The 15,000-nt window shown below is 48.3% G+C and overlaps 1 protein-coding gene across 4 annotated transcripts in view; it reads left to right on the top strand.

Annotated features, from left to right (window-relative positions):
- Nucleotides 1-15,000, top strand: part of smtnb (smoothelin b) — a 52,854-nt gene that overhangs the window by 32,512 nt on the left and 5,342 nt on the right. For 2 of the 4 annotated variants that reach the window (XM_062543615.1, XM_062543616.1), the window contains exons 10-17: nucleotides 1,709-1,782; nucleotides 11,750-12,154; nucleotides 12,401-12,476; nucleotides 12,703-12,735; nucleotides 13,774-13,941; nucleotides 14,354-14,416; nucleotides 14,540-14,612; nucleotides 14,747-14,887. In XM_062543615.1, the coding sequence (XP_062399599.1) occupies nucleotides 1,709-1,782; nucleotides 11,750-12,154; nucleotides 12,401-12,476; nucleotides 12,703-12,735; nucleotides 13,774-13,941; nucleotides 14,354-14,416; nucleotides 14,540-14,612; nucleotides 14,747-14,887 (1,033 nt within the window). The remainder of the gene's footprint in view (nucleotides 1-1,708; nucleotides 1,783-11,749; nucleotides 12,155-12,400; nucleotides 12,477-12,702; nucleotides 12,736-13,773; nucleotides 13,942-14,353; nucleotides 14,417-14,539; nucleotides 14,613-14,746; nucleotides 14,888-15,000) is intronic. The other 2 variants (XM_062543617.1, XM_062543618.1) reach the window with 1 other exon arrangement.

Genomic DNA, 15,000 nt, shown 5'->3' with positions numbered 1-15,000 from the left:
TTCTCAATTGATTTATTGAACAATAATTCTGTCTGGTTGTCTTCATTACGGCACAACAGCACAACCATCCTTACATACACGTATGGAGACCGACACCAAGCTTGCGCTCCTGATACCTCCGTGTCATAGTGACCCAGTCTCCCGGTGTGGGCTGTTGACCTCGTAGATCTTAAGCTTTTGTGTTGTGCAGATGTTATCTGCTGTTAAGATGAGTTCTATGAGGAAGATGAGTTAGACGCTGTTTATTTGCTTTAAGGGAGAAGCGCAGGAGTTGGACTCTGATCTTGGTAGATTACCTCTGCCACTGGATGGGTCAGTTTCCTGACTTTATGACCCTGCAACCTGAGTTAGTATTTATGCACGCTGTGTGGTAGTCCAAACATGGTTATGTTTACCTCTGAGTTTTGCATTGGATACTGACATATTAGTTTGCTTCTGGTAGTTTGTATATGAACTTCACTGATGGTGTAGTGTACCTGATCATCTACTTAAATTAAGTTTTGAAAGGACTGTACCCTAAGAAGTGTCCTCAAGTTCTACAAGGCTTCACACAGACCTGCACCCCATCACACACACACACACACACACACACACACACACACACACACACACACACACACACACACACACACAAGCAGCTGTTTTCTGGCTTGTACGTAAAGGTCCTTAACCCAAACTGTTTATTTAAGAGACAGTCCAGGCTCCAGCAGAGCAGTCTCACACAAGGTCTTTTGGTCTACCTCAGAGGCTCCGCAAATACAACCAGCATTAAATCAAGACACACACACACGCACACACACACACACACACACACGCACACACACACACACACACACACACACACACACACACACACACACTTACATATATGCACACACACACACATACACACACAGAAAGAGAGAGAGGGTGTCCTATCAGCTGTAATGTTTTCGACATTTGGAATCCAGTTTACTGTCTAATCTGCCTTTTATGGAATTGTCCTCTTGTGTGTGTCTGTGTGTGTGTCCAGGAGTGGGTTCAGAGTGAGTGTGCAACAGGTAGAGACTGATTTAGTGATTCTGTCCTTTGGGATGTTTTGGTTCATGGGTGGACAGTATGTGCAGTAATACACACACACGGACACTCTAATGCATGAAATGGGCACCATCCATCTATGAGGGATTTTTGTTTTGCCATTTAATGTGGGCATGCGTGTGTGTTAGAGTGTGAGCCAAGGAAAGAGAAGTCTCAGTGTGTTTACATAGCTTGGGGTAAGCTTGTGTGTGTGCGCGCGCATGTGTGTGTGTGCGTGTGTGTGTGTTGATGAGTCCCCACGGTGAGATTTAAGATTCCCTGCTGGTGCCACAGTGGCAGCTTACGTAACTGAGTAATGGGCAATGCTTTCCCAACTTACACACAACACAACACAACACACACACATGCATACGTCTCGTATACACACTAATACTTACTTACTCATACACATACACACACATTGAGAAAGCCTAAGATAAACACAAACCCACATGCACATCCACTTATGCCTTAAAATGCCCCCCCCCCCCTTAAAAAAAAAAAAACCAACCACCAACAACCAGCTCCCATAGGCTTAAGGGAATTATGTTAACATGCCAAGGGGCTCCTGCTGTCCCTGCACATGAAGTTGCTCTTCCTCTCTCAGTTGCTCTTCCTCTCTCAGTTGCTCTCTGTGCTTCCTTTCTTTCAGAGCTGACGCTGGGCCTGAGAGCCACTCCGTTTAAGATCTCCACACAGAGCATCTCCACTGGGCCCTCTTTCAAGGTATGTGAAGTTACCCCCCACAAAGACGCATCTCTCTCTCTTTCTCTCACACACACCTATGCACAGGCATAGATACACCCATGGATGGCCAGACACACACAGACAGAGCGTGTGCAGATGGATATAGGATTACCATACCGCTCTAATTTGTGTTTTAGCCATGAGTCAAATGGCAGTTTTTCTTTTTTCATGTTTTGTTTTCTTTCTCTCGCTTGTCCGTCTGGCTGTTCTGCCTGCTTTACCTCTTTGCTCTCACACCTTCATGTGTTCAGACACGAGTAGCTCTGAGAAACCTGTAATGACCTTTGTGTGGTCTATCAACATCTTGTGTTTGTCTAAATGCAAGGCACCTCCAACACCCCCACTGAAAAGTGCATTTCTGGCTGTGTTCAAGCCAAGCTAACAAGCCTCTTCACACCAGAGACTTCATGGGCCAGTTTCGTGTGCGTGGATTAAGCCTAGTCCTACACTAAAAACAAACAATGAAAATCTCCATTGAAAAGCTTTTAATCTAGAACTAGACTGTAATTCATGGACAAGAATTGGCTTGACTGAAGCTTAGAGACAGGCACAGAGTTCTACAGCCTGGACTGAAAAATACAAACAAAATAATTAAATACCACTACATGTTTTGGCCTGTTGATAACCAACCACTTTCTCACCTCCTACTGAATATGAACCTGGGCAGAATGTAAGTGATTTTAATCTTTAAGTAATAATGAAGTATTTTATAATAAACTTCTGCAAGGGCTGCTTCTCAAATCTCATTTGAGATTGATAGTGGGTCTGGAAAGGCTTCACTGACTTACAACTTCCAGAGGCGTAAACCAGCAGTGAAATTCAACTTAAATTGCTACACTTGTGAAACATGTGTTAAGCGTTCAATGCATTAATCAGATCTTTCTTGTAAGTAAAGGTTTTAGAAGCAGTTCTTTACTCAGTTCCAAAGAAAATACCGTATTAAACCGTATATGTATATATGTATATATGTATATATCTCATATAAAGCCTGTCCTATTATTGATAAGCAATTGTGATCAAAGATGTGATCGAACAGATTGCACATTCGTATCTGATTAAACCAGTAGCAGCTATTGGTTGTGTTGAATCCCCTGCTCTATCTGTCATCACATTAACAAATACGTATAGTGTTTGTGTGTGTGTGTGTGTGTGTGTGTGTATATGTATATATACAGTATATATACAGTATGTGTGTATGTATGTATGTATGTACTACTGTATGTATGTATTGAAAGACCAGACTGACCTGCGGAGCAAATTCAAATTTGCTAACAGGTTTGCCTGGGTTCTCCAACGTCAGCAAAAATGAGGAGAAACCTGCACATTCAATAATAAGATCAGCTGTTTTTGGGCTGTAATCAATCTGAGGCATCAGGAAATTCGGAAGGCCAAAAATGCTTGTGGAATCTGTCTGTTCATGGAAAAAATAATCACACTTGGGTTTCTTTCAGAGTGCAGCAGTATTGCTCACAGGTGTTGGCAGAAGAGACTTTCCAGTTAGCGTGAAACCTGTGTTGTGTTGATCTCTTCACTCGAGTAATAACTCTTGTTCAGTGTTGTCAGTCATTTGTACGCCTGTTAGTGTTACTGTCAGCTCAGGAAGAAAGAACAGATAGAGAGATGCTATATAGGAAGAAAAGATTGTTTTTTATGCTGACAGCTGTCTCCTTTTTTGGAAGTGCAGAGAGAGCCTGAGACAGGATAGAGGGAGAAGAGAGAGGAAAAGAAGTAGAGCGAGTATTCTCTCTCCCTCTTTCTTTGACTCTCTCTCTTTCGTCTCAGCTCAGATTTCTCCTGGAAACTCTCCTAAATCCTACTTTGAAGAGAGGAGACTCAGATCCCCCGTTTATATACACACACACACACACACACGGACACCAACACAAACGCACACACGCATGGACACGGACACACACATGCGCATTTCCACCCATCACACATACACACACACACACACACACACACTGACATGAACACACACACACACACACACACACACACACACACACACACACACACTGACATGAACACACACACATACAGTACACACACACAAACACACTGACACGGACACACGCATGCGCTTTTCCACCCATCACACAGACGCATTCACATACACATACGCACACACGCACCATCTTTCTGAAACTCACATACACACACAGAGACACACACACACACACACACACACACAGAGCTTGCCAGCTTGGCCGTGTCTCTCTGTGCTGGATGTGCATGGGGAGGGAAGGAACAGGAGAAGCGGCAGCTTTTTGGAGAGTCAACAGAGACTAGAGGGCAGAGCTGTGAACTCTATCCACCTCCCTTACACATATTGGAAAAAAGATAGATAGAGACACACACACGCGCGCTCACACACACACACACACACACACACACACACACACTTGAGCGTGCTCTGTGATCTGTGTGGGTGGTCTGTGGTGTCCCCTCTGCAGGCCCTCTCTCATTGGTATCACTGAGATGGGAGTACAGATAGGCCACAGTAACCACATCCCATAATGATAAGGCCAACCACTGATCCTAGTGGACAAACCCTCACGCATGCATTATCCCCTGTGCCCCCCCACTCTTAACCATACACAACACTCTTATGCATGCAGATAATGTCCCGTCTATTTTTTGAGTGTCTACATGTGTGTGTACACACCATATGTCAGATCATCAGTCTTTAAAACAGGAGCATCAGTGCTGAACTCTGACACATCTGACATGGATGCACTCTCTTTGACTCCTTAACCCCTGTCTCCCTCTGGTACATACACACACCCCCTCTGCATTAATCAGCCGTGCTGATGGATTGGCATTTGTGACTGTGTGCCTACGCCAAGATTAATAACCAGCCCCACAAATACCACAAAGCACAGGCACCTGCCACTGACTGATGTCCCAACATGCGAACACATGCACCCAACCACCCCCATTACATTCAGTACACTCACACACACACACACACTCTCTCACACACACACCTTTATTCATCTATTTATCTCCACAACTGTTGTATGAAATAAGATAAAATTACAACAGACATACAACAGCCCCCAACTGAATGTATTTCTGCTACTTAAGCGTGGTGCTTGGATGAGGTAGCTGTAAATCCCAATTCACACCAAAGATTTCCGACGCGACGAGACCGAGTTGCAGCGGTGTGAATTAGAAGTTGCAAGCCATCGCAAGCCGTCGCAGAGCATTCAACATGTTTAATCGCAGTCGTAAGGTTTTAGAACATCGCAGCTCGTCTCGTCTTGTCTCGTCGGGAATCTTTGGTCTGAACCCTACTTACGGTGTATGGAACGTTGAGAAGGCAGAAAGACTTCAGGGTTAAAGAGCAAGCAAGCACAATGTCTCTTTAAACCTCCGTGAATTGCAGGCTTGCACTAAGCAGTCTGTCTATATTGGCAGCTGGCTGTCAATCTCTCTTCAGCAGGTTTATGGTTCCGGCCGCTATGTTCTAAACTAAACTGTCGGGTTGGAAGTGTGTTGGAGCAGCGCTGAGAACTGACAGCCCTATTAGTGGGTCAGGTCTTCTCCCGCTGCTCCAGCTCGTAGCCTCTTTCTTGGCAGACCCGGCGCATAAAATCGCTCATGTTTGCCCTTGAACGCACACAGTTTGTAGATATTTTCCTCATTGAGGAACTGAGGTGAGAAACTACCGTGACCTAGTGAACAAGAGAGCAAATTTTATCGTCCCCATCTTATCAGCACATGTCTAGCCAGTGAGCCAGAACAGATGAAGTGATGCTTATTCTGAGCAGAGGTCAGTGAGTTCCATTAAATCATGCTGTCCTGACCAGCGGTGGTTTATGCTGTGCTGTGCTGTGCTGGAGATGGCCGGTTAACACTCTGGCCAGCAGGGGGAGAAGGACTTTTTTTGTCCAGGGAGAACACGGAGTTGATCGCTAATGTGATGTCATGTCACCTCTGCGTGTGTTTGTGTGTGAGTGAAAATTGCAAGCGAGACCGACGAAAGAGTATAGAGTGTGCACAATATAGATATTGCACATGCACACGTCCACAGGCAGTGGTCACCCAAGTGTGCATTTGATCAACACGTCAGCACATCTATCACTGTGTGAATATGACTGTATTTGGGTGAAGCAGAGTTTGGGGAAACAACATTGAGGACATAATAGTATAGTGAGGTCCACAGCTCGTATGTGAGCGTGTGTGAGAGAAAAGGAGATAGATACTGAACAGTAGCGGTGTTGGCTAGTGGCTTGCCTGCTATTGGAGGTGTGAAGGACAAAAGATCTAAATAGGGCTGTGTGTGTGTGTGTGTGTGTGTGTGTGATAAATAAAGCTGTCTGTGGCACCTGAGTGGAATGAGGGGCCAGTGGCCTCTGCTGCCATGGAAATGGGATTCCGTGGGTGCTGATTGGCTGCCTGGGTCAGGGCAGCTGAAGAGGGGAGATTTGTAGGGGTATAAAGAGCTGGGGCCACACCGAGCTGCTCACAACTCACACCGGCGCACACACACACACACACACACATATGGAAACCCATTCTGGACAAGAGGGAGAGCTGCTCCTGAGCTGCGCTGGGACTGAGGGACTTTAGCAAGGCGAGGAGTGAGAAGTCTGTGATTTATGTGACAGCTGCGGTCATCCTCTGCGAGTTCCCATCGCAAACAGAGAGGAGGGAGAGAAGCGGTCGAGACCGGGAGACGACGAGGCAAAGAGACAAAAGAGAGGAGAGCTGATCCTCAGTGGCTGGGGGCAAGGGAGCGTTTGTGCGGTGAAAAAGGGAGAGAAGCGTGCGACAGGTGGAGCGGAGAGGAGGCTTCTGTTGGCGTCCTGTGAGCGGAAAGTTTACCCAGAATGCCGGGCGTGAGCGTGGAGCCCTCGGACGCCTGTGCCGAGTCGGGGCTGGAGTTGGAAATCGGCGACCTGCTGTCTCCGCTGGAGCCGGACGAGGAGGAGTCGTCGCTGGCCAGAGGCGGCGAGGAGGAGGCGCAGGAGGAGGCGATGCGGGAGGCGGAGCAGCGGTTGCAGGAGGCGGCGGGGGAGGCGCGGGCGGAGCTGCAGGAGCTGGGGCGTGGGCTGGAGCGGCGCGTGCAGGAGCGTCTGGTGGGCCCCCTGGTGCAGGCGCTGCGGGAGCTGCAGCAGGACAACCTGCGGCTGCGTCTGCAGCAGGAGCGGCTGGTGCGCCAGGTGGAGCAGCTCTGCCGCGCCCTGCACCTGCCCCAGCTGCCCCCGCTCAGCCTGCCCAGCGCCCCGCCAGCAGCGGCTACGCAGTCCCACCTCTCACACATGCTGAGCCACGGCCTCGTCCTGGACACCAACAATGACCTGACCTCTGACCAGGAGCCGGGCATGACCTTTGACCCTTACAATGGGTTGAGCTCCGACACGCAGCCAGGCATGCCCACTGTGCCCTTAGAGGAAGTCAGCCCGTACATGAAGCCTTATTTGATCCCTGACGCTATGGATGGCCTGGCCTTTGAGCCTCACCATGGCATGAGTGCTTTGGATGGCGTTAGCTGTGACTCCTTCACCTTTGACCCGCTGAATGGCGCGACCCCTGAGTCTGATGCGGAGGTGGATGCTGTGCCACACCCCCCAGCTTTCTCCACACGAAGGTCCTCTTCCACCACCTCCATGCCAACCACGGTCTCCCGGAGCAACAGCATGGTATGATTCCATGAGCCATCTCTCAAAGGATATCAGCGTCTGTGGTGTGGTTCCTGCTGTGTCTTGTGCCCAAGTATTTTTTCACTTTGCAGTATATAGAGTGCCCTTATTGCAGTAGTGCAGTACTGTATGGAGTTTACTTTTTATATTCATCTGTATGATGTGAAGGTGTATTTGTGTGTTTGTGTGTGTGTGTGTGTGCGCGAGGGTGTGTTGGCATTTGGAGTCAAGCGGCAGGAAGTAGAATGTGCTAAAGAGCCTTTGTGTAATTGGGTTTGAAGGTGGGTGTGTAAGAGAGAGGGGTTGTGTGTGTGTGTGTGTGTGTGTGTGTGTGTGTGTGTGTGAGAGAGAGAGAGAGAGAGAGTACTTGGCCTGAGAGGTGGTTATGTGACTGGACAAGAGGGTGCGTGTGTGAGGGTATGCGGAGTTCTGTTGACCTTCAAGCTTCGCTCATCCCACTAAACCCTGATCATTTCTCTCTCTCACACACGCACTCACACATGCACACTCACACACACACACGTGCACACACACACACACACACACACATACATACACCATCCCAACATAGCCGGCATGCCTCATCTTCTCACAGCAGCCAGAATGAACACTCCTGCATTCTCTCTCTCGCTCGCTCTCTGTCTCTCTCTCTTTTTCTCGCTCACGTACATACAGTCACTCATTCATGGACACACAGAGAATCTTTCCTGTGTGTGTGTGTGTGTGCTGCACTGTCATTAGATAACTCTTGGTTCCTAGAAGTCATCTGGTCAATATGTGTGCATGTGTGAGAGTATCTTTTGGAGCAGACTTGTGTCTATAAACAGAAAGAGGTCAAGCGGGCTGATAAAAGAGCTGCTGGCATGTGACCTGCATGGTGGACACTGTGTCAGAACGCGTGTATGTGTGCGTGTGTGTGTGTGTGATTTGCTCATGTCCAGGGCAGGCAGACAGACACTCAGACAGAGGCAAACGCATTGAATTCTTTGTAAAGGTTGTGCTCGCAGCTCATTGTTTCTCCATGCGGACTGAGCCCTCTGTCCAGCACACACAGTCCTCCACCGGCCGGCCCGTGTGTGACCGCTGTGGTGCGAGAGCGGCATGCCAGAGCAGCAATAGCCTGGACGCTAGCTCATTAGCATCTCCCACCTCCCTAATCTGTGAACATTATGCCCGGTCTGAACTGACAGACAGCTTAACCAGTCTATCAGCGGTGCCCGGGCGCCTCTACCTGTGCGGGGGGTGCAGGGCCTGTGGGCACCGACCGTTCTGGGCCCTGGGATATTTATGGGCATGATTATGGGGTATTTGTGGAGTGGAATACTTGTGGGCCTGAGCTTGGGATGCAGAGGCCCTCGGATCAGTGCCTGTGTGTGTGTGTGTGTGTGTGTGTGTGTGTGTGTGTGTGTGTGTGTGTGTGTGTGTGTGTGTGTGTGTGTGTGTGTGTGTGTGTGTGTGTGTGTGTGTGTGTGTGTGTGTGTGTGTGTGTGTGTGTGTGTGTGTGAGTGCATGAAGCATGAGCAGAGGGCCTCATTCCTGAGGTCCCACTGTAGAGTACTGTATGAGCAGCTGCAGCCTATCTATCACGCACACACAGACACAGACACAATCCACCTGAACTCAGTTGACCTTGCACACTATACAAGCCAACTCTTACATAATCCAGAGGGACCCCAGAAACACACACACACACACACACACACAGAGCACTTACATGCTTCATGTGATGTGAAAAGGGTGACTCAACCTTTGTGTTTGGGATCCCTCTGTCCAGCCACTACTGAAGTGGTCGCTCGGTCTGTAAAAGCACTTTAAGAGGTGTGTATGTGTTTGTTGCTGCGGTGTGCGAATGGAAAATAGACCACTGCTGTTTATAAGTGAGGCCCATCTCCTTTGCTCTCCTGTCATCACTGGAGACATTGACTAACATCCTGTCTACACACACACACACACACACACACACACACACTAAAACACTAGTGCCAGCACATACTGTTCTAATACAAAGCCTTGTATATACATACAGAGATATATCACACGCTCTTAACAAGTACTTTCTGCCATTAAACTTGGCATTTACTAAGGAGCTCTATAGTCTCTAATGTACACACACACACACACACACACATGCTGTACACACACACTCTGGTGTGTTCTCGCTCACCCACCCACAAAAAGGACTCTCTGGAGCGTGTGTGCAGATATACGAGTGTGTGTCTTATGCGTTTATCAGCACCATGTATCTCCATAAGCACGAGTCCTGTCCCGGTCTCCTCTCGTCCCCCCGCTCCGCTCCTCTCCTGTCCTCTGCTCCTCTCTGGCGCTGAGCGAGGCGAGGACAGGAGGAGCAGGAGGAGCCCGGCGAGGGAGCGAGGGAGCGTGTGAGGGAGCAGAGCGGTGCGGGGGGACGAGTGTGAATTCCTTCCTAAATGTCAGCCGTCTTCCTCAGCGGCAGAGTCAACACAGATGTGTGGAGCGCTCGCCACGGAAACATTCCTCCGGCCGCTCGTCCTCATCTCTCTTCATCCCCAGCATTCCTCCTCCTCTGCTCCTCCATCCTGCGCTCGCCTCCTCTTCCTTCCTTTCTCCTAAACCTCCTTTCAGCCTCTTTCTGCTCCTCTCTCTGCTCCTCTCTCTGCTCCTCTCTCTGCTCCTCTCTCTGCTCCTCTGTCTGCTCCTCTGTCTGCTCCTCTCTCTGCTCCTCTGTCTTACTTGTGTATATTGGTGCATCTAGCTGCACACACCAGAGCCAACATAAGTCCCGCGCGCTCCAAGTGTTTGCATAGAAAACCATGTTAACAAATTAGCAGTCAAAGGCAGATCTGAATTATTATGGACATGGCAGCAGTGAAAGACACGCACATGCACACACTGGAGTGTCGGGAGGAAATAGGAGACGGTGGAAGTGATGAAGTGTTGGTGGCAGAGTAAATCACACTCAGGTCTCAGCACCGGTGTGGTCAGCTGCCATAAGAGTCCATACTGTATGTGTATCACCTTCCTCTCTGGGAACGCTCTTCTCTAATGTCTATGATCTGCATGTGTTGGTGTTAATAGTGTATCAACACTCTTCTCTAAATGTCTATGATCTGCATGTGTTGGTGTTAATAGTGTATCAACACTCTTCTCTAAATGTCTATGATCTGCATGTGTTGGTGTTAATAGTGTATCAACACTCTTCTCTAAATGTCTATGATCTGCCTGTGTTGGTGTTAGTAGTGTATCAACACTCTTCTCTAAATGTCTATGATCTGCATGTGTTGGTGTTAATAGTGTATCAACACTCTTCTCTAAATGTCTATGATCTGCCTGTGTTGGTGTTAGTAGTGTATCAACACTCTTTAAATGTCTATGATCTGTATGTGTTGGTGTTAGCAGTGTATCAACACTCTTCTCTAATGTCTATGATCTGCATGTGTTGGTGTTAGTAGAGAGTGTATCAGTATCGTTATCTAACCGTGTATAATCTGCATGTGTTGGTAGAGAGTGTATCAGTATCATTATCTAATCGTGTATAATCTGCATGTGTTGGTAGAGAGTGTATCAGTATCATTATCTAATCGTGTATAATCTGCATGTGTTGGTAGAGAGTGTATCAGTATCATTATCTAATCGTGTATAATCTGCATGTGTTGGTAGAGAGTGTATCAGTATCATTATCTAATCGTGTATAATCTGCATGTGTTGGTAGAGAGTGTATCAGTATCATTATCTAATCGTGTATAATCTGCATGTGTTGGTAGAGAGTGTATCAGTATCATTATCTAATCGTGTATAATCTGCATGTGTTGGTAGAGAGTGTATCAGTATCATTATCTAATCGTGTATAATCTGCATGTGTTGGTAGAGAGTGTATCAGTATCATTATCTAATCGTGTATAATCTGCATGTGTTGGTAGAGAGTGTATCAGTATCATTATCTAATCGTGTATAATCTGCATGTGTTGGTAGAGAGTGTATCAGTATCATTATCTAATCGTGTATAATCTGCATGTGTTGGTAGAGAGTGTATCAGTATCATTATCTAATCGTGTATAATCTGCATGTGTTGGTAGAGAGTGTATCAGTATCATTATCTAATCGTGTATAATCTGCATGTGTTGGTAGAGAGTGTATCAGTATCATTATCTAATCGTGTATAATCTGCATGTGTTGGTAGAGAGTGTATCAGTATCATTATCTAATCGTGTATAATCTGCATGTGTTGGTAGAGAGTGTATCAGTACAGCCGTCTGCTGACTCGCTGGTGTTCTGTTCTCCAGCCCTCTGAGTGTTTGTGTTCATGTGATCCCCAGTTGGAGTCGGAGCCAGCCATGTTCGTGGTGGAGCCTTCCGTTCCCAACGGCTCCTCGTCCAAGTCCCTGACCTCGGATCAGTCCCGGAGCTCGTCCACCGTTGCTCGGGCCCAGGAGCGCACCATCCGCGTGGTCTCGGATCAGTCCCAGGCCTCCCGCGCCTCCCCCACCCCCCACGCCCCAGCCAGAGCCCAGGAGCACGCCATCACGGTGATGGCAGACCAGTCGCGTGCCTCCCCCGCCCCGGCCAGGGTCCAGGAGCACGCCATCACGGTGATGGCGGACCAGTCCCAGTCCCACGCCTCCTCTACCTCCACTCTAGCCAAAGTCCAGTCGGAGACCAGGGGGCGGATGACCGCAGAGCAGCTGGAGGCCATTGAGGATGAGTTGCTGCTGGATAAAATGGTACATAAACACACCAGAGCTCCCACTGAGAAACCGCTAGTCAGCCATGTCTGTCTGCTCTGTAAGAGTATACACTAGTAAAGATCTGTGCCAGTGAGAGAGGAGTGACATAAGAACGCTGTCTGCTCTTTGGATGGGCTCAGTTGGAGAGAAGTGTTTGCATCTCACCCTTGATCATTGAATGTTGTACAGTATGAATATGGACTGCTCTGCATATGAAATTGTTTCTTCCTGTGTTTGTGACAGCTTGATGAATCCAAAGACTTTGAGGAGCGCAAACTGATCCGTGCTGCCATGCGGGATCTTCGGAAAAAGAAAAGAGGTAACACCCCCCACCCCCACCCCCCATCTTCCGTTCTCTGTGCCCTTAGGCCATCGGCCATATCTCGTTCGTCCTTCCCTCACCCTCATGCCCTGTGCAGTGCCCATGTGCTGTAGGCCTGCTGCTGGTGCAACGTGCCACATGCCAACCCTTTCATCTGTTATACCCTCCCTCCCTCTCGCTCACCCGCTCTCTCTCTCTCTCTCTCTCTTCACTCTGAACTCAGAGGCCAAACTGGGATGCAGTCAGGAGGAGATCGGTAGGGTGTGTGTGTGTGTGTGTATGTTTGAGTGTGTGTAATCATTGTGCTTGAAGATGTTTTGAATGTTGTAGAGTTTGTAGTCTCGTCTTTGCATCCTGTGTCCACCGTACCTGTTGCCCCAGAGACGAGTGTTGAGATGCAGATGTACTCACTCTGAGTGTCAACACATGTAACTCACGCACGCGTGTTAGACAGTGGATATGTATATTTACAACTTAGATCGTTTCATGTTTGTGTACTGTATGTCTGTGTGTGTTCTCATATGCAACCTCAAGTTCACCTGTGTTTTTTTCACTAGTGTGTGTGTGTTTGTGTGTGTGTGTGTGTGTGTGTGTGTGTGTTTGAGAGAGAGAGGCCACCTGAGGCCCTGTCTGTGGGTTCATTTCAAAGCCACTGTTAAACCAGGATCTGCCCATGAATGTGTGTGTGTGCCAGAGAAAGCACAGATATCTTTAGAGGATAAGGACACGTGGACACACGCACGCACACACACACGCACACGCACACGCACACACACACATACACACGCACATACACACGCACACACACGTTTAAGCCTAGTTCACCCAGAGCTCCAGCTGTCCTCTGCATAGAGAGCCCTCTGTTATGGAACACCTAGTGTTTGTGTGTGTGTGTGTGTGTGCGTGTGTACGTGCGTGCGTATTCTGTGCGTGTGTATGTATGTGTGTGTGCCTGATCTCTGTTGTATTTAATACCTCTCAAGGCCCAAAGCACACAGCACACCTAAGACAGGAGAGTCTGGTTACGGAAACTTCATCCCTGTGTTGTGCATGTGTGTTTTCAGAGCACGTGTTTGGAGCTAATCTTTGGGAAGTGTTACGCATGCCTGTGTGTCTAAGGCAACACGGCCAGTCTTGTTTTTACCGTTTGCTTTGTTTTTGTGTTTGTAACGTTCGGTTGTTCCTTCTGTTATTCCTTCTGTGTCTGCATTCTCTCATCCTGTGTGTGTGTGTGTGTGTGTGTGTGTGTGTGTGTGTGTGTGTGTGTGTGTGTGTGTACTCCGGGGTGTGTCAGACCTCCGTGAGAAGGAGCGGGATCAGCGTCTGGAGGAGCTGAGGAAGCACAGAGAGGAGCGTGCTCAGAAGGGCAAGGCCGGAGAGATGGTCACCAAGAAGGTGGAGAAGTCCGCCGACGGCTCGACGGTCAGCCAGGTCACCAAGACCAATCGCTTCGCCCAGTCAGGTACGGCCTCATCGGTCACTCTCTACAAACACGAGCGGTCTCCCTGAACTCCTACAGTGCGGTACTTTTCCTCCACCCACAGTTAGTGTGCAAGAGAACGAAGGGAAATGTAATGTCATGATTACTTGGTCACTTAACTCAAAAGTTGGAAGGAAAAGCAAAATCTTTGATCTTTTGAAAGTCAGCTGCACCTCTGATCTAAGTGTTCCTCCTTACACAACAACTTCAATAGTTATGAATTATGAGACGAACTACAGAAAGACTAGGGAACTAGGGAATTGTGCAGACAGATTCATTCACTCATTATGGTCTCTGTGTGTGTGTGTGTGTGTGTGTGTGTGTGTGTGTGTGTGTGTGTGTGTTTGGAAATTATTAATGGACTCATTGTGGTCTCTTTGTGTGTGTGGTGCAGATGACGGCAGCAGGTCATCCCGTAGTAGCGTAATGGAGTCCAGCTATGTGCAGAAGACGGACAGTAAGTGCCCTTTGCCCCGTGGGAGTGGGTGTGGGTGTGGTTATGTGGTGTGTGTGTGTGGTTGTTTGATGTGTGTGTGCGTAGCTCCACCCTCTTCATCTCTCCTCTTCCTCTCTGCCTCAGAGGGGACGCTCCAGAGTAAATCCTACAGCTACTCATCCTCATCGTCCTCCAGCTCTGGGAAGAAGGTCGGCAGGTGAGTACCCACAGTGCAACAGGCTTCAGTGTGTGTTGTCTCTGTTGTACCATGCACAACATGTTACTCAAAATCACAAATCTGTGTGTGTGTGTGTGTGTGTGTGTGTGTGTGTGTGCGTGTCTGTGTCTCAGTGTGTTTGATCGTGAGGATGACTCCGCAACGGAGCGTCGTCAGATGGAGAGGAGGAAGGAGCTGATGAGGGCGCAGACGATGCCCAAGAGCACAGCCAATCAGGCGCGCAAGGCCATGATGGAGAAGCTGGACCCAGGAGGGTAGGTCCTCATTTCCTCCGTCTCCCCCTCTCATCATGCCATGCTCATAGAAGATGTATTCATTCTCTTCATTTCTTTATCAGTCCATTCATTCATTCATTCATTCATTCATT

Source organism: Sardina pilchardus, chromosome 8 (assembly GCF_963854185.1).
Source record: "Sardina pilchardus chromosome 8, fSarPil1.1, whole genome shotgun sequence".
In the NCBI taxonomy this organism is placed as follows: Eukaryota; Metazoa; Chordata; class Actinopteri; order Clupeiformes; family Clupeidae; genus Sardina; species Sardina pilchardus.
This window is presented reverse-complemented; position numbering and strand designations above follow the sequence as displayed.